Source organism: Callorhinus ursinus, unplaced genomic scaffold (genome assembly GCF_003265705.2).
Source record: "Callorhinus ursinus isolate GAN/ISIS: 27379988/994484 unplaced genomic scaffold, GSC_fseal_2.0 scaffold12, whole genome shotgun sequence".
Classification (NCBI taxonomy): domain Eukaryota; kingdom Metazoa; phylum Chordata; class Mammalia; order Carnivora; family Otariidae; genus Callorhinus; species Callorhinus ursinus.
Genome location: NW_027397074.1, coordinates 38,036,929 through 38,060,190, shown reverse-complemented (window position 1 = coordinate 38,060,190; position 23,262 = coordinate 38,036,929). Strand labels below are relative to the sequence as shown.

At 41.8% G+C, this 23,262-nt stretch overlaps 1 protein-coding gene across 1 annotated transcript in view; it reads right to left on the bottom strand.

Annotated features, from left to right (window-relative positions):
- DNAH11 (dynein axonemal heavy chain 11) overlaps positions 1-23,262 on the bottom strand; it is a 320,004-nt gene that overhangs the window by 249,837 nt on the left and 46,905 nt on the right. The window contains exons 9-18 of the mRNA XM_073898943.1: positions 19,567-19,683; positions 13,951-14,088; positions 13,513-13,637; positions 12,749-12,944; positions 10,332-10,436; positions 9,797-10,189; positions 4,102-4,434; positions 3,626-3,880; positions 3,377-3,546; positions 2,900-3,122 (exon numbers count right to left, since the gene is read on the bottom strand). Coding sequence (XP_073755044.1) covers positions 2,900-3,122; positions 3,377-3,546; positions 3,626-3,880; positions 4,102-4,434; positions 9,797-10,189; positions 10,332-10,436; positions 12,749-12,944; positions 13,513-13,637; positions 13,951-14,088; positions 19,567-19,683 — 2,055 coding nt within the window. The remainder of the gene's footprint in view (positions 1-2,899; positions 3,123-3,376; positions 3,547-3,625; positions 3,881-4,101; positions 4,435-9,796; positions 10,190-10,331; positions 10,437-12,748; positions 12,945-13,512; positions 13,638-13,950; positions 14,089-19,566; positions 19,684-23,262) is intronic.

The following is a 23,262-nucleotide window of genomic DNA, read 5'->3' as shown; positions in this document are numbered from 1 at the left end:
ATGGAACCTAACCATCACCTGGAGTCCCTTCAGGAGTAAGGGCTGCAAAGGTCACATCCCTGGGTTCAGGCCCCTTAACCCTTATTGACTAAGTAAGCCTGCCATTACCTGCTTCTTTTTTAGGGATTCCAAATAAGATTCCACTTGATACAAATAGATGTTCCTTGAAAACTAAAAGATCAGATGATCTCCAAAGTTTCAATGACAGGATTCCCCTAAAGAGGGAGCATTGAATCTGTGCCTCAAAGTAAGGACTGGGTTCCAACAGGCAGAAATTTGGGTGTGATCCCTTGAGATCCTGCAAGGTGAGAAGACCAGTGCAGGCTGGGGGTAGAAGAGCACTTGTAGGGCAACTAGACAGTATTCAGAGGCTAGAGGCAGTCAGTGAAGGCTTCTTTTTTTTTTTTTTTTTTAAAGATTTTATTTATTTATTTGAGAGAGAGAGAGAGAGAGAAGAGGGTCAGAGGGAGAAGCAGACTCCCCGCTGAGCAGGGAGCCCAATGCGGGACTCCAGGATCATGACCTGAGCCGAAGGCAGTCGCTTAACAAACTGAGCCACCCAGGCGCCCTCAGTGAAGGCTTCTTAACAAGGAAGGGACTTGATAAAAATCTATATGTTAAGTTTAGTCCTGCTTCAAACCGTATTATAGAGAGGGAGTGAGGACGCAGACACACAGAGGGCTTTCTTAGCACAGAACCAAGCACAGGCAAGTATTTGGAAAATGTTATAACTGCTAACTGCTAATGATTGTAAGGAAGAAACAGTAACTCTCACATACTGCTTTAATTAAAATAAAATTGGGGCACTGTTACCCTCTACGTGAAATCTGTTTTGCCTATGAGTCTTGTTTTTTCTCCTGAGCAGCCTGAATTACTGACAGAGGCAGACACATAGCTAGAACTGTGGCCCACTTTCAAAATATTAGAAAGCCTAGCACTTTCAATAATTCATTAACCGTAAGTAAGGAGCCAAATTCTTATAGTGCAAATTCTAGAAGCCATAGCTAAAATCCCCGATATCCATGACCTGGGTTATGACTGGTTTCTCTATTTTAAGGTCCAAGATCTAGCTCAAAGACTATCCAAAACTTTCTAAAAACAAATATTTACCTTGTGCCCCATACTATTTCATCTCTGACTCTTGTTATGTATCTATGTATTCACATCTCATCTCTGTGTCTAAGTGGATTTCAGTTATAAGGACAGTTTTATAGAGAAAGAGAATTTAGTAATTCATCTGTATTAATTCTTTATAGTCAAAAGAGAGCACCTGTAAATACACTGCTGCATTTAATCCTCACAAAACAAAATCAGAGATACAAAAGGCAGCAGCTGCCGTGAAAAGTTTGGCGTTTTCTCGGAAAGTTAAAGTTAGAATCACTCTGAAACTCAGCCATTTCACTCCTGTGTTACAAAAGAAATTGAAAACAGGTACTGGAGGGAGGGAGGGAGGGAAGGGAGGGAAGGGAGGGGAGGGGAGGGTGGCAGGGAGGGAGGGTGGCAGGGAGGGAGGGAGGGAGGGAAGGGTACTCAAATACTTGTGCACCCACGTACATAGCAGCATTATCCACAATCGCCAGAAGATGCAAACAACCCAAATGTCCCAATGTCCATCAACAGATGAAAGGCTTAACAGGTTGTACCCACAATGAATCAGTGGGTGTTCAGACACAAGAAGAATGCGGCACTCACATGCCACAATGCCAATGAACCTCAAAAATACCATGCCAAGTGAAAGAAGCTGGACACAAAATACCCCAGATTGGACCATTGCATTTACATGCAGTATCTAGAGTAAGTCAGCCCACAGACCCAGGCAAAAACTGGCAGCAGCAAGGACTGGTGGCAGGGTGGTAGGGAGGAGGGACGGGGAAGGACGGCTCATGGGTGCAGAGGTTCTCTTCGGAGTGATGCAAGTATTTTGAGATTAGAGGCGGTGGTTACACAACATTACATACGTACTAAATGCCAAGCACTTTGAAAGGATTACTTTTATGGTGTGTGGACTGTGACTTTCATTGCAACAAAGAAGTGGGAAACTGGAGACTCTACCAATTTTAGAAGTGAGGAATCTGGAGAGAGATTTTACTCAAGAGGAAGCACGTTCTGAGGCAAACAGATGAGATGGCCTCACACAGTACTTGAGTTCCAGGTTTGAATCACTGAACTAGAATTTAGTACAAGTTTTTTAAGTTCATGTGTCCACTAGTCCCACTTGCAAGGTTAAACGTAAGCCCATCCTGGAAGCTGGTGGATAATGGAAACATATGATCTATAGATCTTCAACACAGGCATGGGAAGAGAAGCTTGGCCTTGAGACTGTGATTCGTGGTTTCAGTTCTAACTAAAAAGACTTTGCTTGTCACTGGGCAGAGAGCAGCCACCAACTCTCTCTAGATCATAGAAACAGGAGGAAGACACAGAACTCCTTTTTAGAAAACAGTGATTTCTCCACCCAAACTGGGCTTTCCTTATTCTTTATTAAAAAGTCCATGCTGTTTCCAAAGACTAGGACACTGCTCAACTGAGAGGCAGCTTTCAATGAAAGAGAACAGGGGTACGTTTCACGTCTGGAAGGAGTGGTCAAGGGGAACTCCACGGAGCAGCTTAGGGGCTGCTCGCTAATTACCTCCTAATAAGAAGGCAGTGGGCACAGCGGTTGACATGGAATATCTTGGCATGAAACAGACCTAGATTCATACGGACCAGAGTGACAACTTGTGCGACCTTGAAAAATGTATTACATCTCTCTAAGTTTCAAATTCCTAACCTGCAGAATGCCAACAGTTGTCCCCAGTACAGGTTGTTATAGCATGTCCTCAGAGAGGGCATGTGAAGAACTTGGCTAAAGGGGGTGCCCAGTTTATGTTAATTATGGGTGTTTTACTATGACACTTACCTCTAGCTGAATATAGACTTGCTCAGGCATCTTCTGGCCGTAGTTTTCCAGGAGTATGATGGTTTGTTTTAAGGGTTCAAAAAGTTCATCCGTAGTTCTCTGTCGGCTTCTTACTGCCAGAAGATGCCCCATGATATCTACTAAACCATCGTGATCACCCTCACTTAAATCTCTCTGAAGTCCAGCATCTGTCTCCTTTATAAATTCCTGTAGCTCATTCAGACTATTAAATACATATATACATACGTACACAGACACATATACATACATGAACACACACAAATCCAAATTAAGCTCATTAAAACCTTGAGAAGTAGAAGACATCTGATAGGTCAACAATGAAAGTAAGATTCTATTTAAACATCACATCTCTGCTAAGAAACTGGCAGTTTTAATGTTCTTAAAATTTATGTCTCAACTTTAGAAAGCAGTCAGGTGTTAAAAGTTGTAATTCCAAATACCAAAAGCATAGACTACCTGTCTATGACAAATCTCAAAAGATGCTCCTGAAACATCCAGCTCCATTTCTTAATAATGTTCAGCAAGCTCACTTTGAAAGGCTTCATGTCCACCTTGAACCAACCATCGAATACTCTGAAGTCATCAAACTTGCTCATTTGAACATACAAAGCTTCATAAATGTCAATCTACAATTAGAAAAAAAAATTCCTTGAACAGTTCAATCAAACAGGAATAACTACATTGAACACTAAGGGTTTTCCTTGCCTGCTCTTTGAATTGTTCGAGAGTTGGTGGTTGTTCGGGGACTTCTTCATTTGCATGAGCATCCATTCCGTCAGATGACCCAGTCTGGCCATACAGGAGAAAATGCTCCATGAACTCAGCTCGGTCATCAACCCAGAGGTAGGCGTATGTGTCCAGGGTATTTCTGAAGTCCAAGACTTTGCTGATAACATCTGCCACTCTCTTCATTATCTCCTGCCTGACCTCTACCAGGCCCAGCATATTCTCCATGTCATTCTAAATGAGAGGAAAAGCGAGCGTTCATTAAAACCCACCCTGTCCTGTCAATCACGTGCAACGTAACATCACCCAAGGCCATGCTTCAAAGGGAGAGTAGTTGGTAAAATCAGAAACTGTTTTTTTTTTCCCTAGCTTCTCCTTTCCGTGTGCTCCCCATTACCTCCATTTATTTTTCCATCATTAATACCAAAGGTCATAGTCTTTTTCAAAGATAGTACCTGATAAGTTGCTATTTCCAGATGTGAGGCCACTCGCTCCATCTGGGCAGACATTTTACAGCTGCTGCCAAGCATTTCTTCTACCAGATCGTAGAAGCCATGCCCAGCCTCTCTTTCTAAAGAAGGTTTGAAAAGAATCTCAGGGGGCATTAAAATCATCTGTGCTTGAAAAAATGGCACAGGTTTCAGTTGTTTTTCCGTATTCATCAGAAAGAAGTCTAAGTCATGCATGATAGCTTGAAAAAAGCCTTCTACCACCATGTCATCGATGAATTCCACATAAATCTTCCAGGTATCCAGAGAAGGATTGGCTTTGAAGAGCTTCCTATTTTCCTAGAAACATAAATATTAATAGACGGGCACAAACAACAGTGAGTACAAAAATGAAAGCTTTCCACTGAAATGTTTTGTTAAAGAAGGGGCTGTGTTTTTGTGCATGAGATAGGAACATTTAAATGCCAGGTCATAGAGCCTTAAGCTGAATAGTAAATATCTAAGCAGGATTTTGTAACACTTAGATCATTTACACCATACATTCAAAAGTCACCTTTTAAAAGAAAAATCATTATGAAAATTGCTGTCTTCAAATAAAAACAAGAGATACAGGAGTTTTTAAGCATTCTCTATGTCCTGGATGTAGGTCCCAGCCCTTGCTCTGTGCCAAACTCTATGTGGTCCTGGGCTTTGTCTTCCAGGGCCTCATATGTAAATGAGGTTTCCCAAACTGGTCTTTCAGAGAACACTGTTCTGTAATATCCAAGATCACTGAGACAGCCAAGAGCTATGTACTCTAGGCCTTCCTTGGAGATTCACCTTGCTACTATTAAAAGTCGACTTAACTTGGTTGAACGAAAACAAGCAACCAAACAACAAATACTTTGTGCAAGGCACCCATAAGCAGCCTATGGAATAGTAACTCAACTTGAGGAAAACCAGCCTGGTGAAGTCAAAGCTCCCTTTGTGCTTCAACAGTATTAAGTTCTTCTAACTTGACATCTCCTCCCAAGAGTCTGGGTAATGAACAGGTCAATAGGGCGTGACAAGGTCAGACAGGACTATGGTTTAGGACTGCTAGAGGTTGAGCAAACAGTGTGGCAGGACTAGGAACACAGATTTGAAAAGGTCAAATGGGCAGCAAGGGTTGATTCCAGAGATACCTGAGTGGTAAAGGTTACACAGTCCATATAATCCAGAGGGCAGATGCCCAAGGCAGAAACCAGATCAGAGAGAAAAGGAGACAATGGAATGAGAGCTGATTATAAGGTAGACAATACTCTGCCCTTTCTTTGATCATTTGCCACTGTGGATATATGATCCACAATTCAAACGTACGTGTTACATGCAAGAACCACAACTACAGAGGTGATAAAATAGGGCCAAGACTGGAAAGCTCTTTGAGGGATTTCTTGCCCTCAACAAATTTAAGGACCTCTCCTTTCAAGGATGCTGTCTTGCCCATCCAGGTGGAACCATTCACATCTGTATGTATCTGTAGTATATGTGGCCCACACCCCTGGAGTTGTGTGATGTGCAGTAGATATCCTGGGCAGCTGTACACAGCAGTCCTGGCTCCTTTGTAGGGACTAGAAAGGAGAAGTATAGATCTTAGAGCTGGAAAAAAAATCCTTAAAGACCATCTTGTTCAGTATATTCATTTGAAAGATATAAAAACAAAGACCTAAAACACATCAAACATCACATTGGTAGGAAGTTAGCACCCAAGCTAGGACTACAAACAGGACCTTTTGACTCCTTTGGATCCCCAGGGTAGGGCTCTTCCAAACATATCACACAGTACAATACCTGTGATTGCCTCATTGTTTATACTTTTTCATCCCAAGATATCCAGTTTATATACTGCAGTGCCACTCATAATAGTTTTACTTTCAACAATATAAAGAGGAAAAGGGAAGAAGAGCTTTGGGTCACTCAGGGATGGCTTAGGTCCCTTCCAGATCCAATCTTCCATAGTTCCAGCCCTCTCTCTTCATCTTAGACTCTGCCGGCAAACTATCCCTTGGAATCCCCCAGCCACACAGGGTGCAGCATAAAAAGGCAGAAATGACCTACCCTCTGCAGTATTTCCACAGCTTTCCCCCAAACTATACTCCTCAGAGGTAGTCTGAGAGCCAGGCTCAAAACCATGGGCTGATGCCGGTTGGGGGGGGGGGGGGGAGAGAATCACTGAAAAGATACAACTTCTAGAAACAATCATTTCATCCCTGTTTGGAAGTTGACTTCCCTCAAGTTGGAACCTCTCCTCTCTTCGCATACTGAGAACAAGGACCCCAGAGTTGTTTAGTTTTTGACTTGAGGAAAAAAGAAGAGAGTCAATTTATTAGTAGAAAAACTCCAACCTTATTCTCTGAGGGGAACAAATTCTTAGAATAATCCTCAATGCCGCCTCCTACAAAGCTCCACATCCAGCCTGGTAGAGGATTCTGTTCGTTCTACTTAAAATATACCCAGAATCCAACCACTCCTAATCACCTCCATCGTCATGGCCCCAGTCCAGGCACCACGCATCTGTCACCTAGGTTACTGCCACGGTAACCGCCCCCCCCCCCCGGCCCTGTGCTCCACCTGGGCTCCACTTTCAACATGACAGCCAGACTCTCCTCCAAATCCAAGTTAGATCATGTTTACTCTCCTGTCTTCCAAGTCCTGCAATGAGCTCCCCACACGGCCCAGAGTAAAAGCTGAAGTCTGTACAAAGGCCCGTGAGGACCTCGTTGATGTGCCTGACCCCTCCATCCTCTCCTCACAGCCCGGGAGCATCTGACCCGAGCTCACTGTCCCCTGCGCCCCGCTACTCCCCTAGCGGCGCTGCCGTCAGCTCCCGGCTTCGCACCAGACGCTGGCACCTTCCTCCCCGATGCCTGGAATACTCCTTCCCCCACCGGCCCGCTGTGCAGACGCTGTAACTCGGCTCTCATCTTACCTTCTCCTTGAGGCCTCTCCTGATCACCCCCAGCCCAGTACTTGGAAACTCCTGCATATCCTGCTCCAATTTCATCTTGGTTCTGCAGCACTCAACCAATTCTACCATCCCTGCCTTCCATCTGCTGTTGCTGACGTCTCTCCCCTCACTACGATGGGAGCGCCACAGAAGCAAGGGTCTTCCTTCTGTTCACTCAAGTATCTCCAGAAGCTAAAAGGCTACTGGGCCCATAGGAGGCTCACCTTAAATATTTCCTAAAGAAGTGAATGATAATGGAATACTAAACTACATAGTTGGTTATAGTCAATTTCAGTAGAAAAACCATAGTCCGTTGCTCATTCTCCCACTGAGAATGAGCCCAGAGACAAGTGTCTTCACTTTACGCATGAGGAAATTCAGGCCTGGTTTCTGGAAGGCACAAGACTAAAAACCCTGGTTTCTGACCTCCTCCAGGGCAAACCCCAGGGCATAGTGCTTTGTGATGGTGGGGAGTGGGTGTGTGTGGGGGTGGGGTGGGGGTGTGTGATGGGTGTGTGTGTTGCCCTGCCCAAAGGAGAGTGTCATAGTCTGAGGACTGCATCCATCTATAGAGATGATTCCATATAACAAACACACTCAGAAGGAAATACAGAGTATTATGCTCTTTAAAAAATGAACTTCCCCACATCTCCCTCACTGGAGTCGCCCCCTTGTGAGCACCACATTCCTGTGCTCTGCCCCCCTCCCTCCTGTTACTACAGATGAACTCTCAAGTTCCTATCTACAGCCGACTTCCACATGTATTTACAGAATCCCTTTCCTTCCAGGACTTTCCTCCAACAATTATTTCCCCTCTACTAGATCATTCCAATCAATATACCACCCCTCAGAAACACCTACCAACATTAAAAATAAAATCCTCCCCATCCCTCACATGCCCCAGGCACTGCGGAGTTTTAGGTCCCCACCACCTCAGAGCTCCTCAGGAGCTGAGTGGCCTTCTGGTCCCATTTCTCCCGTTCTTGTCAGCCACTCCATTCTGGCTTCCATTGTATCAAGTTAGGTCTGTCACAGTCACCAACGGCTTCCACGGGGCAACATCTGGCTGCTAACGTCGGCCCTCACTTTCAGGTTCTGAATCAGGATGGGACAAAGTCAAATGCTTCCTCCTCCTTGGAATGTCTTCTTGACTTGCTTTCTAGGACAGCATCTCTCTGGATTTTCCTTCTGCTTCACTGGCCTCCTTTTCAGCATCCCGTGCTGGACCCTCCCCTTCTCCCTGGCCTCAGAGAGGACTTCAAGGTCAGGCCTTGGACCTCTTGTCTACCTACGATTAAACCCTACACAAACTCGTCAAAGTCCATGGCTTCACATATGACCTACATACTCCTGACTCTCACTTCTATGTCACTGGCCTGGACTTCTTACCCCAAACTCCAGCCTTGACTGCAGTGCCAGCCTACTTGAAATAATCCCTTGGGCATGCATCTCTAACCAACATGGCCTAAACCAAAGCCTCTCTTTTCCATTCAAAATCCGCTCTATCACAGTTCTCCCCATATCAGTAAAGGCAAACTCCAATTTTCCAGTTGCTCAGACCAAAAATTTGAACCCATCTTTGACTTCTCTCCGACTCATCACAGCAAATCCTGTTGGCTCTACTTTCAAAATATACCCAGAGCGTGACGGCTTCTATCCCTACCATTCTGACCCAAGTCATTATCACCTGAATTACTAAAATAATTTCTCAAAGGTCTACCTCCTACCACCCCCTTGCTCCCCTCTGATTTACACTCAACAGAGCTAACCTTTGAGTAGAGAGTGTCTGGCTGCTATTTCACCTTACAGAAAAACCCAAGTTCTCAGAACAGCCTGTCAATCCCACGTATGTGTCCTCAGTCCCTTCCAAGTTTCATCAACTACTACTATTCCCCTTGCAAATTCTGCTTCTGGCATGCTGGCTCTCTAACTGATCCTTGGACAGACCAACCGTGTTCCTTCCTCAAACCTCCGTACTTTTCACTACCTAGAGCATTCTTCTCCTGATATCCACATGGCTCATTCTCTTTCCCTTTCAGTTCTCTGGAGAACTACTATCTTAGCACAGAAGCGTTTCAAACCACCTCATATAAAATACACCCCATACCAATGATTCCCTATCCTATCTGCTGTATTTTTCACCATTTCTCCCATTCTGTGTATGTTATTTTCTCTACCTTTGCCAACCAGAATGTAAGGTCCAAGAGAAAGGGACTTTTTTGTTTGGTTGAGTTTTCTTTTTCTGCCTTGTTTCGTTTTGTCTTCTCTGCAATTGACAACTCTAGAATAGTGCCTGTTACTGTTTTTAAAACTCAAATATTTGTTAAAAGGAGAGTGACTACTGTCCACCCTCAGGAGAAGGTTGAGAGGGTAACCGCACAAGGTGATGCGGACAAGATGGCTGGCACCTACGGGCACTTCACAAACCGTGCCAGCTATCAACAGCATCCGAAAGAGCATGTAGCTAGGACCAAGGCAAGGATCCCATCTCTAGGCTTTCCGTTTCACCAATATATCTCACATTCCAATCTCTTCCCTCAGGAATGAAAAGAAGCAAGGGCTGCAGAAGTTACATGCGAGCCATGCAAAGTCGTCCATTTTAAATGCTGAACAAAACCATACATAAAGCTCCCTCAGGCGCAATAAAAAAACCCCTACATTATTAGGTTGAGTATGCCTGCTCTTTTCTCAACTAATTGAAAAGATCTTCAATTTCCAAACCTCAAAAGCCATTACCTCCACCAAGTTATGTATCCTGCAGCCATCTTCTTGAATTTGCCTGTATTTTTTAGTAAATAAATCGCCCTTGTCCTCCAAAGTCAAGGCAGCCTCTCTTCTGGGCTCCCTCCTGGGAAGGAGCGTACACTCCGCCCAAGCCTTCATGGTTTGCTGGATCACCTTCACGTTGCTCTGCGTGTGCTCCACTCTGCGTGCCAACTCAGACGTGGCCACCTTCACCCTCTCGATGTACCCCCAGCAGTCATCCCGCCACGTGAGCAATGTCGCAGCTGTCTCCAGGTGCTCATCCACGGCCCTCAGCTCATCTTCCACCAGAGGATATTCCACTTCCAGGAGGGTCTGCTTCAACTTATTATATCCTTGCACAACAAGTTCAAGATTTCCAATGTACTGAGCAAAAGGAAATCCCGGAACAGAAAGTGTCAAATGTGTTAGAGCTACATATATTAGAGGCACGAAAGTATTACAGGTCTACATGTTCATAATTATGAATCGAAATACGTCTGTTCAAAGAATATCTACAAACACTCACCTTTAAAATAGTGTTTTGTTTTTGGAAGATGGCTAACGCTGAATCCGGTATGTCAGATTTCTTCAGCATCAAAAGGTATTTCACCTCTCTCAAAACAGCCATGAGCTATTAAAAGAAAATCAAGGATTATGTATTTTATGAATGACATTCTCTTTTAACACGTGTTAAAATCCAAACACTTAAAATACCATCCAATGATTACAGTATTTTCCAATTGTCAAGGTGAAGAGGCTGTTGTTTCATATTGTTTTTAAAAGCAGTCATCATACATTCTTATGATACAGAAGTATAAATAACAATCTTACTTATGGCTATGGCCTACAGTCAGAGAAAGAATTCAGGCAAAAGACAGTAACACGTGCACACCGAGCTGTGAAATGGAAGGTTGTACATGGACCTCCATCTTTTCCCAGGACTGTTCTTTCTGTCACAATGTTTGTTTGGAAACAAATTTGTTCCAGTACAACCGACAGACTAGCAATGTGGACATACAACAAATTTTCTCTGTGCTGATCTGCAATTTCATTAGCAAGAAACTAGGTAAATGCTAAAAACTGCACCTAACTCAACTGAAAGGCTTAGAAATATGCAAAATGCTCATATGCCAGGAGCCACCAAGCACCTCAGTTCACTCAAGTACGATGAGCCATGCCCATTCACGTGTAGGGGTACAACTTTCTGCCAGATAGCAGATAACCCTCCTTCCATCACTTCACAGTAATGCACAAATTGTCACCTGTCCAACACCCACTTCCGTGAGCAAACTTCCAGTCTTTGTCAAGGCAAAGTGTCATATTTACTGTAGTATTTATGTACTACTTAGCCACTGAAAATGTATAAAATGCTGTTTTTGTAGGTTCCTGTTTTTCTAATGCACCGCTGACAGCTTTTAAGTATGAGAGCCCTAGCCCCCATTTTCCCCATAAGCTCTGTACTTTTTATTGTGCAATCTTTCATAGCACAGTGATTTTTTTAGGCATGGGTGTCATGTTGTAGCAGAAGGGACTATACCTCTAAATCACAGGCTCTGAGGAAAAGACTGCATAACACGTTTAGAAGGTAAGCCAGTTGACTTCCTTAGGCTGTCACACCACAGGTGAACTAGTACCATACATAAATCACAGGAATTATCCCTGAAACATCTCAGGCATTTAGTTTTTTAAGTTGGTTTTATGAAATCAGAGGTGGAAGAAATCCTAAGTTCTCTTGCTTATATATTTATATATGTGTGCTAAGGTTTGTAAACATAATTAAATGATGCTACTCTGTGTAATATCTTAGAACAACAGATGAGAATTTGGGTGCAGAATATGACAAACAGATCCAGGGAGGCTTACTTTCTCACTGCTTACCTACACATATATTTGAACTGACATGAAAGACAGGGCAATCGCTAAAAAAACAGCATATAATCTTCACTGTTTAAAAAAATTAGCCAAATGTTTACTAATTTCTTTGTAATGGCAACTTACCAATAGGTATTTTCATATGTTTGCCCCTTCCTGTAAAGCATATTCTTTTAGGTAGAGAAGAAAGCTTATTTTGTGCCTCCTACCAAGCTCTCAAAGTTGGAGACAGGTTAAAATACATATGTACCTACATAGATATCATTTATCAGATGTATGCACATATAGTACATTATATATACACACACACACACACACACACACACACACAGATATAATTGCTCTTAAAGTTTCTGCACTTTCATTATTATATAACATGTAATACAATTTTAATAAAATAAACTTATTCAGAGAATCTATGAAATTTCTCTGTTAGGTGGCTTATCATAGGGGAAAAAAAAGGATCTTCAATAAAGGTAATTTTCATCCTGAGTATATTTAACTGTTCATATTAGTTGGGGCATTTAGATGTTGTTTTATGTTTTTTTGGAAAACTGTTTTATAAAAATAACCTATTAACCAGCATATTACAGTTTACTGACCTTTGAAGGATATTCTCATTCCATACATTTTGTGGACTCCCCAAACCTTACATGATAAAATTCTAATTAACTGAAAACACTGGTATATGTGCTACAAATATAATCCAAGCCAGAAAACTCTTATAAAAGACTAATGACTACATTCAATTGAGTTAACGTTTATTAAGTATTACCAAGTGCCCAACACTACACCAGAAACACAGGACACAAAGATAAAATGAAATGCACCCTACTCTCAGCTCATTGTCCAGTAAAGGTGGAAATGGTGATTACAAGGCCAAAAAAAAAAATATTAATATAGTATTTGGGAAACAAATCTCTAAAACAAAGACCTATTAGAAGTTTTCAGTTATAATCCTCACAGGACTGACATTCTCCCAAAATTAAATATAAATCACTGGAAATATCAGGAATATACTTGTGAAAAAAATGGCATCTATAAAACAACTTAAAAATATCAAACCCCTACCTGTGGGTCAAAGTTGACAATGAGAAGCCCATTTATGGCACTGAATTTAATCAAGGGTTGATTCAAATTGAATTCACAGATTTCATCCATGTTACTTTTCCATTCATTATAGATACGATTTTCAAATTGCTCTAGCAAAGCAGTCATTTCAATATACTTCTGATAAACTAAGGCATCATCAGGACTTTCCGAGAATCTGTAGGAACAGGATTTTTCTACTTTCCTACACATTAGATTTCAGCTTAACTACTTTACAAGGAAATATACAATAGAAAGTATAATAAAATGCGCTATAAAAAACAGGAATAGAAACAAGAAAAGCCAAATAATGCTTATGAATGTCTTTGCCTTAAAAGATAGCGTTATGAAATGAATGGAACGCCCGAGAGTTCCACTCAACATCAATAGCAGAAAGTTACCAACTCCTACAAAGACAAGAGGAAGGTACATTAATCTGCAAAATAAAAGGAGTGCTAGTTACTGAAGAAAAGGAACCAAAACTACCAACATACTGTGGGTGCAAAGGAAAAGTGAGAAGAAAACATGTAAGGACCTACAACAGGGAAACATATGGAAACTTTAGGGATCCCAGTGAATGTATTCTAAAACCACGGGGATGAAGTCTTCTCAGTGAACTCAGCCAAGGAAAAGTGTTAAATAGGGCAATGATTCCTCAAGTGCTAAAATGAACAGTCTACTGCCCTCTATAAAAACTGCCTGTCTCATTAAGATCGTTTTACCATGAAATAGGCCTAATAACTTACAAATACCGGAGAGATGCAAAGTTGGACCAGAATGTCTGAAGTCGTTCAAAGACCTCTTTAGCCCATTTGATGTTGCCTGCAGTAAATGGCATATTCCGGTGAAGAACTACATTTCCACGTTCAATCTGCAGAATCATATTTTGGTGAAGAGGAAGGAAGAGAATGTTTAATCAGAGTGCATTCCAACCTTGAAAGCAGTTGTTCATTTCGGTGGTTTCATGGTACAAAGACATAAAATGTACGTGTTAAGTAACCTGATTAGTGGAGTTATGGTCCTAAAGCAGGTTCTTCATCTGCAAAAGGAAACCAATTAAATAAAGGCATAAAAGGTTTACTGTCACAATCTCATCTTTAGGTATCATTAAATAAAGTTCTAGTTGATGGCCATTACCCACAAAAATGATGCTGGGAATGTGCTCGACTTCACGCCCTACTTACCTGTTTCACGTGTTCATCATACAATTGCTTACACATATCCAACTCTGCATTAAACATGAGCAGTAATGTGCTGTAATGTGGGCTGAAAATTTCCATGACAACTGGTTTCTCTAGAAAATTCCCAAATATGGTCAAAAGCTGTAAAAATGAACGTTGAAAGGTTAAAAACTGTGGATTTTTAATGCAGATACTCAGTTATTTTCCCCATTACACCTCCTACATGCTTAGAGTTAAAGGAAAAATCTAGAACCCTACGAGAATCCTGAAATAGCTCCAAATCTAAGACACGTTTCCAATAAAACAAATATTAAATGTAATCTCCCTTTCTCAGCAGAAAATGAGAGGAGTCAGAAATTAACTACGATCTGTCGGCAATCCCTGCTCACAGATAACACTACTCCTTCCTGCTGGGTGCCAGGAAATGTTTGAGAAGATGCTTGCAGATACAAAATCAGAAGCAAAATGTACATCCTGTCTTTCTTTGTTCTCCCCTCCTACACAGGTACTCTTTTGATATAGAATATCCACGTCGAGGACCTCCAGGTCATACCATTAATAATTACATGGAATGGATCAGTTACTGGGCCTGTCCTGGCTTGTGGCAGCCCACATCCCATGCCACACCACCCAGCCACCCCAACACCGTGGCTTGGGGCGGCAGCGGTGACCGGTGGCAAGGACAACCACTCCACAGGCAGACAGTTCCTTTGACAGGAATGTCCTACCTCAAACTAATGCCTTGAACTAATCACATTCTCTCCTCCTCAGGAAGAGAACTAGGGCATGGCAGGCTGAACCTATGGAAGCAAAATTATGAGGGAGCAAGAACTATTAGCAAGCAGAGGAAGGCAGTGAGCAGGGAGACTGGGGGGCGGGGGGGTGGGTGGGTGGGGACACATGGACTGAAACAGGTACACACACATTACCAGCAAGCCGACAAGTAAAAGTCCTGAAACTCTCCTCGCTCAGTCCATGCCCCCACACTCAGATCCAAACTCACCTTCACCACCAGCTTCCACAAAGCTCAGCTACCTGAGGAGCCTAACCATGGATTTCCATTAGCCTCCTGCCTTATTCTCTACCCCATGTGGGTCCTTCTGTGTGCCAGCATGAGACAGCTTTCTTTGCAAGCACAATAATGTAATTAAAATGCTTGTTTCTGTACAAGCAGTGTTTATATAAGGCTGACAAGGTGCCAGGTGGCCTTAAATTGCTGTTATGATAGGTTTCAGGTAAGAGAATGGAGTTGTGGAGAGGGAGGAACCTCCCCAAGTTCACACAGCTAGTGGCAGAACCGGCATCTGACACTGGGCAGTCCGGCACCGGGCTCTGTGCTCCCCTGTGCGGGCTCTCAACAGCCACGGTGCCACTGGAAATGATTCTGTTACTTGCTGACTCTGTGTGGGATTCATACGATATTAGTTAGTAGGCCTGTTATATAGAGATTTCTTCAAAAGAAGATACTTCCTCAGGGCGCCTGCATGGCTCAGTCGGTTAAGTGTCTGCTTTTGGCTCAGGTCATGACCCCGGAGTCCTGGGATGGAGCCCCGCATCAGGGAGCCTGCTTCTCCCTCTGCCCCCTCCCCCAGCTCATGGTCTCTCAAGCACACACTCTCTCAAATACATAAAATCTTAAAAAAAAAAAAAAAAAAAAAAAAACCCCCTCAAAAAAAAAAAAAATAAAAAAAAAAAAAAAAAAAAAAAAAGATACCTCCTCAAAGTAAAATATAATCAAGAGGGCAGAAAACCATATACCATGGTCTGTGCTTTGTTAGCAACATGACCAAAAAGAAAGTTTCGTTACTCCTCTTAGGGAAATAATAGGTGTTCCTCAAAATTTGTTTTCTTTAAATGCCAACTGTTGACAAGGATGTGGAGAAAAAAGGAACCCTCGTGCACTGCTGGTGGGAATGCAAGCTGGTGCAGTCACTGTGGAAAACAGTATGGAGGGTCATCACAAAATTAAGAATAGAACTACTGGGTATTCACCCAAAGAATACGAAAACACGGATTTGAAAATATATGCACCACTAGGTTTGCTGTAGTATTATTTACAATAGCCAAATATGGAAGGAGCCCATCAAGAGATGAATGGATAATGAAGCGGTGTATATATATTCAATGGAATATTACTCAGCCCTAAAAAAAGAATGCCATTTGCAACACAGATGGATCTAGAGTGTATAATGCTAAGAGAAACAAATCATGCAGAGAAAGACAAATACCCTACAATTTCACTCATATGTGGAATTTAAGAAACTAAGCAAAGGAAAAAAAGAGAAACAAACAAACAAACAAAAAACAGACTCAACTATAGAGAACTGATGGTTACCGGAGGGATGTGGATGGGGGTAACGGGTGAAAGAGGTGGCAGGGATTAGAGAGAGACACTTATGATGAGCACTGAGTAATGTACAGAACTGCTGACTCACTACATCATACAGCTGAAACTAATGTAACACTGTATATTATACTGCAATTAAAGAAAAATAATCGGGAAAAAACCTGTTTTCTTTAAAAACAGCTTCATCGTTAACATTCTCTAAATATGTACATCAACTAAATTCACTGCAAACAACACAGTGAAAAAAATGTACAATGAAAATGTAAATCAAACCATATCTTAGAGGTCAGTTTAGACACATTTGGCTTCCCCTCCCCCACCCCAGGTAGTATCAATTATAAGAGTAGAGAAACTGCTAAATATTTTAAAACGGCTTGGTTAGCTGCTCCCTAGCAAAATGCTTATTAACTTTCTTCTTTCAACCACTCTTTTGTTGACTTTGGGCTTCATGTTAACAATCAAAAGCAAACACTGACTCACAGATTTAACAAAGAAGTGCAATCCACCAACACCAGGGAAATGTACTTCGCCAATTTATTCGTTCTTTTCAAACACTTAACATATGACCACAACTGAAATACCAGAAGCTCTCCAACTGCATCTCATCTTGCCTACCTGATATGCTTAGTGGGACTTGACTCCAAATACAAAAGGGAAAAAGAGAAAAAATATTCTTTTGGGAGGCTGTAAGGCCAGAAAATAGTAGTAAGGAAACCTTAACCTTTTAGGTAGCACACATTGTCATAATTTTTCAGCATCACAGATAAAGAAAAACGACCCTATGGGAAGAGAACAAGGGTCAGGTGGACCTCCTGCTTCCATGTCCTCACAAAACTGAGAGCCATTTTGTGAAGAGTATAGACATTTTCCTTCCTATCAACCCCCAAAGATTAAAAATGGACTCCTCCCACATGCTTCTTTCCCTGACAGTCCCATTTGAGATCTGCACGGTCTACCTTTTCTTCTCCTCAGATGCACTCCATAACATGGCTTTTCATAATGCTCTTGCCACTATTCAAGTAGTACCTATTTATAGTTTTCCTGGGTTTGCCTCTTTCCAAGAGGTTTCAAATGTTGCCACCTGAACAATTTTACACTTCACAATTTTATAGCTTTCAATTTTACTGTCCGAAGACTTTTCTGGATACTTCATCTTAGACATTTCAGTCTACCTTCATGTAGACATGCTGTAAATTTTAGAGGAACATCCACTAGTGTTTTGCTTCATTTTGTTTTTTATGGAGTGCCAACATTGTAGGCTTTGAACTACAGTTTCCTATTCAAGTAGAATAGCGTCTGGTCCCAGTGCCCTTCCTGGTCATGTCTTTGCCAAGAGCAGGCATGAGTCATGGTCTCCAGAGAACCGTCTGCATATATTTATTCCCTGGCACCCAATGGCACATGGTCAGAGTTCATCATCCAGTACCTATGGTAGACATCATTTTTTCCTCAAGATGCCATTCTGCAATTGTCTTTCTTCCACCACGACTTTTCCCGCAGTTTAAACCTCATCTGTAAGTCACTGCAGTACTTTGACTACCAATCCATCCCCCCAACCTCAAGCAGTTATTGGACATCTGCTTTATAAAACACTGAAGACGGGGATTTAAATACAAACTGTGACATGATGTCCCACCCCTGCAGAGCTACTGGGCAGGGGCTCATGCTATATGTTTCCATAGACAAGATACAAATAGGTGCAAAGTTAAAGACAAAAAACATGACAAAAAGATAAAGTAGTTTAGAAAAAATAAGTGGCATGTACTAGAACAGAATCCCTATCAACAGCTGTGCTACGGGAAGGAGAGAGACTTGAATTAGAAAAAGTAGGAGCCTCTGTAAAGGGAACAATCTACATTCTTTCGTCCTGTTATTTATAAAAGCATGAAAGCAAAGTAGCTCCAGCAACAGAGAGTATGATACACTATGGAGCCATTACAAAATAGTGAATTCTGCTATAAAACCAAGAAAATGTTTATGATCCATTCCTAAGTGAAAAAGGTTACCGAAGAGGGTCAGCCTCTGATGTCACTCTTGTCAAACGGATACATATACATATACGTATCCAAAGAAAAATTTCTGAGAGATGGAATCACAGGCAGCTTAATTTTACCCTAATAAGATACATATTTTGGCCAACAGCAACTCAGTTTCATCTACCAGCTCTTACAAAACAAAGAACTATTTGATCCTTATGAATTTTTTTTGTAGGCTCCATGACCAATGTGGAACCAAACATGGGGCTTGAACTCACAACCCTGAGATCGAGACCTGAGCTGAGATCAAGAATCAAACAAGTCACCGACTGAACCACCCAGGCCCCAATCCTTGTGAATTCTTCGTGTTAAAATGCTTGACAGGGGCCAGAAGATACTTGCACGTCCACCACCACCTGACCCATCATGTGAATTTGAAGGTCAAAATCAAACAGTATCCCATATAAAGTCTGGGTCCGTTCTATTGTTTTGCACAGCCATTTTCAATGAATTATACCCATGATCCCCAGTGTATTTCTTTGGAAACAGAAGCCTCCACTCCTCTTTTGGGATGTCATCTGGTTTTATACCTCAGTTGCAGTTCTTTTCTTTGACAAGAAAGTTTTGCATGGTGTCCCTCTTCCCCACATCCTAAGTTGTCCATTTGGGAGGTCTAAGAAGATGCATTTTTTTTATTAATGCAACTCGGAATACATAAATACCACTGCATTTCTTTAATTCTCTGTCCAACATTTCTTCATGTCTTAACATCTGAAAGTGGACTATGTCATATAATCGATGGAATAATTTTTTGGGCATTTTATTTATATACAAAATAATGGCGTGCCTGATCACCATGGTGTCTTATGCCTGATGGAATGTATTATAAAACAACTGCTATTTGTTTCAGTCAGAGTAATGAAGTGGGCAGGTGAACCCAACATATGTAAACAATGGTACAGAGAAAATCTTCCATGAACAGGTATTTTTCACTTTTCATGGTGGCTTAATTTGGAATCAGGATTTCGTTAGCTATGCCAAACTAGCTCTAAAGGTAACGAGAGCTAAAACGCTGAATTTGAGAAAAGATCAATACTCCAAAGTCCTAAAACTGACCTTGTCCCAAGTAAACATCATGCATTAGTGCCTTATGTAAAATTTAATTCAGTGAGGTGAATATAAACAGGATGTGAGTAGTTGTTTACCTGGGTCAGAAAGGAACGTATTCACTCCTTTCATCTAACAGTCGAAATTATTCATTAGTATTTTTTTAATGATAGCTTCTTCAGAACTAACCTTAAATGCAGCTTCTAAACCGTTGCTGTTAAAGAAACCTTCGCAAAGAATCGTCCCAAGCCTTCTGTCAAAATCCAAAGTTTTGGACTTAAACACAACATAATCACTTTCAAATTCCTGTAAGATTCAAAGTAAAATAGTTTACAGGAAAGTTTCCCACAGCGGAAAATAGCCACCACATGGGCGTGACATGCCTCCTTCCCTCCCCCTCCCTCCCTGTCTCACCCTTCCCCGGCCTCTTCCCTCCCTTCCCCTCCCCTGCCCCATCTCTCCCAATGCATGTTTCATAGCAGGATTCCAGGGACTATCAACAAAGAGCTGCATCTGACTAACTGTTCAAAATGGCAGTCTTAGAGGAAACGGAGCCTTTAGCACTGCCAGCCCATGTTTCCCCTGTCCTTCTCACTGCCTCAGACCCCAACATCAGCACTCCGACCCACCAGTGTGCCAGCCCTCTCCCAATCCATTCTGATTATCAATGATTAAGCAAAGCTTTTCCAAAAATCAAAAAGAACCCATTCTCATCACAACTTCAGTGTAAGTTTCAATAGGAAAGTTGTCTGTTTTGTTTTTCATGGAGCAGAAAGCCTAGCAAGCAACACTAGTTCTTCAGGTGAGGAGTAAAATCACAGGTCTGTAAGAAAGCACCGTTAGTGATACAGATGAAACTCAATGCTCTTCCATTTGCCCAGTGTGTTAATATGCAGTTAACAACCCCCAGTTTCCTCTTAACACTAACCATCCACTCTCATAATCAGAAAGAACGAAACCAGGGGCGCCTGGGTGGCTCAGTTGGTTAAGCGACTGCCTTCGGCTCGGGTCATGATCCTGGAGTCCCGGGATCGAGTCCCACATTGGGCTCCCTGCTCGGCAGGGAGTCTGCTTCTCCCTCTGACCCTCTTCCCTCTCGTGCTATCTCTCATTCTCTCTCTCTCAAATAAATAAATAAATAAATCTTTAAAAAAAAAAAAAAAGGAACGAAACCATCAGACAGTAACTATCATCTGCAGGGCAGTGCAATTCACGGTGAAGATGTCCCAGAAATTCACGCGCACTTTGGGCTTTCCAAACTGCCACACATTTAATGTAATGAAGTCCTCTATTACCTCTGTAAATTAAGCCTGATCTATTAATAACGGCCGTAATGACAGCTAACATTCAGTTTTCTGTTCTAAATGCTGTACATTTTTAACTCAATTTGCACAACACATGATGTAGGTAATACTGTTTCCATTTTACAGATGACAAAACAAACTCAGAGAAGTTAAATCATCTGCCCACAGTCACACCATAGCTAAGTGGTAGAACCAGAATTTAAAACCTGGCAACCATAATGTTTCTATGTTTCTATGAAGGACTGCCCCCTTGTGTGGACTCTAACATGCCCTGAGTAGAGAGAGTAATGGCAACGTCCTAGGGCACTGTGTGTCATACACAATGTTATATTTAGCATCAAGAGGAAGTCTCCAGGTCTGAATGAGACACAGTCTCTTCATCCAAGCATCACTTTTTAAAAGTAAACACAACCTCCCAACAAGTTGTAACAAGCCTAACTTATCCCTCCTCTCAGTATGGCAACAAGAAACTTCCAACTTAAGATGCTCAAATATTATTTAAACAATTAGTACCTAACATCTCAGCGAGGGGAAAATGCAAATTTCTATCCCAACTATCTCTCCCTCTCTCCCAAACTCTGTTTTACTCATTCAAGCCAAATTCAGAATGGCCAAAGGCACCGCTCCCCATCAAGTCCCACAGATAATTCAAACTCATCTTGCACAAATCTCAATTCACCATCTACTCTATAAAGCAGCTCTTTTAAAAGACACCCAAACAAATTTTGGCCATCTCCTTTGCTCTCCTAACCACCTCTTGAGCACGTCCACTATGCTTCCTCTCTCCAGGTGTCACTCTGGTCTAAATCACCATCACCACTCACCTGGATTTCTGCTAATCACTTTCCAACTACTTTCTCGGCCTCTATTACTGTCTCTCTGAATAATTCCTCAAAGTGCCATTGGAATAAGCTTTCTAAAATAGAGGTCTGGTCCCTCTAATTTTTTTTTTAAAGATTTTATTTGAGAGAGAGATAGCGAGAGATAGAGCACAATCAGGGGACGGGAGAAGCAGGCTCCCTGCTAAGCAGTGAGCCTGACTTGACTCAGGGCTCGATCCCAGGACCCCCCCAGATCATGACCTGAGCTAAAGGCAGACACTTAACCAACCGAGCCACCCAGGCGCCCCTGTCACTCTAATTTTTAATCCTCCAATTCATAAGCCTTATTTTTTAAGATAACGTCTCAAAGTCTTACCATACTCTACAAAACCCCATGTGATCTGGACCGCATGTATTACTCTGAACTATTCCAGGAACTTCTCTCCCTTTACACAATAGGATCCTGTCACACCTGCCTTGTCACATCCTCTCTCTGCAGGATACAATTTCCCACTAATCCCTTTCTTTTTACCTAGTCTTCACCTGCTTAATTTCTACTTATTTTTCAGTTCTATTTATCTTTCAGTTACCTTCTCAATTTCCTTCCACCTCCTTTGGCAAGGGGCCCTTCACAAATGCTCTCAGAGCTCTCTGTACGTTAGATATCCTAGCACTGAGCACCGCGCGTAACTGCCTACCTGTATTAGTCCCTGGATTCAAAGCTCTGGGAGTATAATGAATAGGTTTAGTTTTCAGAGTTACAGTACCAGTATTTAATGGGGTTCTTATAGCACATAGCTGTTTCTCAACAAATACTTATTAAAGCATAAACGATATGCCAGTATTACTCAAGGGTCATTATAGACTTTTTTCCTTCCTTCATCCTGACAACTGCAAAATTGTCCTTATTAGTGACGTGGGAAAGAGTTTTAGCCAGAGACATGCACTGGTTTGACTTAGCTCCAAAAAGGCATTCATGATGCTGGGGGAAACACAGACCCTGAGGGAGCCTGAAAGGGGCTGAGGAAGCAGTTTCAGGGCAAATGCAGTAATTCGGGTCAGAGAGGAGATCTGGATATATTTTCAGGGTTTATCTGACAGAACCTGATGTTTATCATGAGAAAAAGAACAAGGTCATGAATGACTCCAAGGTTATGCACCATGTAGCCCAGTAGGTGGAGAAGACCGGGAAGAGCAGGTTTGAGTACAGGTAGAGGTTCAGTTTTGCAAGTTCATTTTGAGACATCTATCAAATATTTAAGCACAGACATGGAGTGGGCAGCTGAAGATACGCTATGGGTTTACCATTATGTAGCTTTCGGGTAATGTTCTTCATGCAAATTGAGGCACTTACCCTCTTTCTATTTCTGAGAGTTCTTATCAGAAATGGACATTGAATTTGGTAAAATGTTTTTCATGCATCAGTTAACACAATAATGTTTTTCTTCTTTAGCCTGTTAATATGCGCATTTTCAAATACTAAACCAGCCTTGCATCCCTAGAAAAAACCTCACTTGCACATGGGGTGTGCCCTTTCTCTGTACTGCTGAATTCTGTTTACTAATACTTTAAGAATTCTTATGTCTGCCTTTATGAGGAAAAATAGTATTTTTTTTTTTTTGCATTATCTTCTCTGGTTTGAGTATTGGGGTAGTAACTACTAGCATCATAGGACAAATTAGCAAGTATTCCCTCCTCTTGTATTTCTGGAAGACACTGTGTAGAACTGATGTTAATTCTTAAATATTTGGAGAAATTCT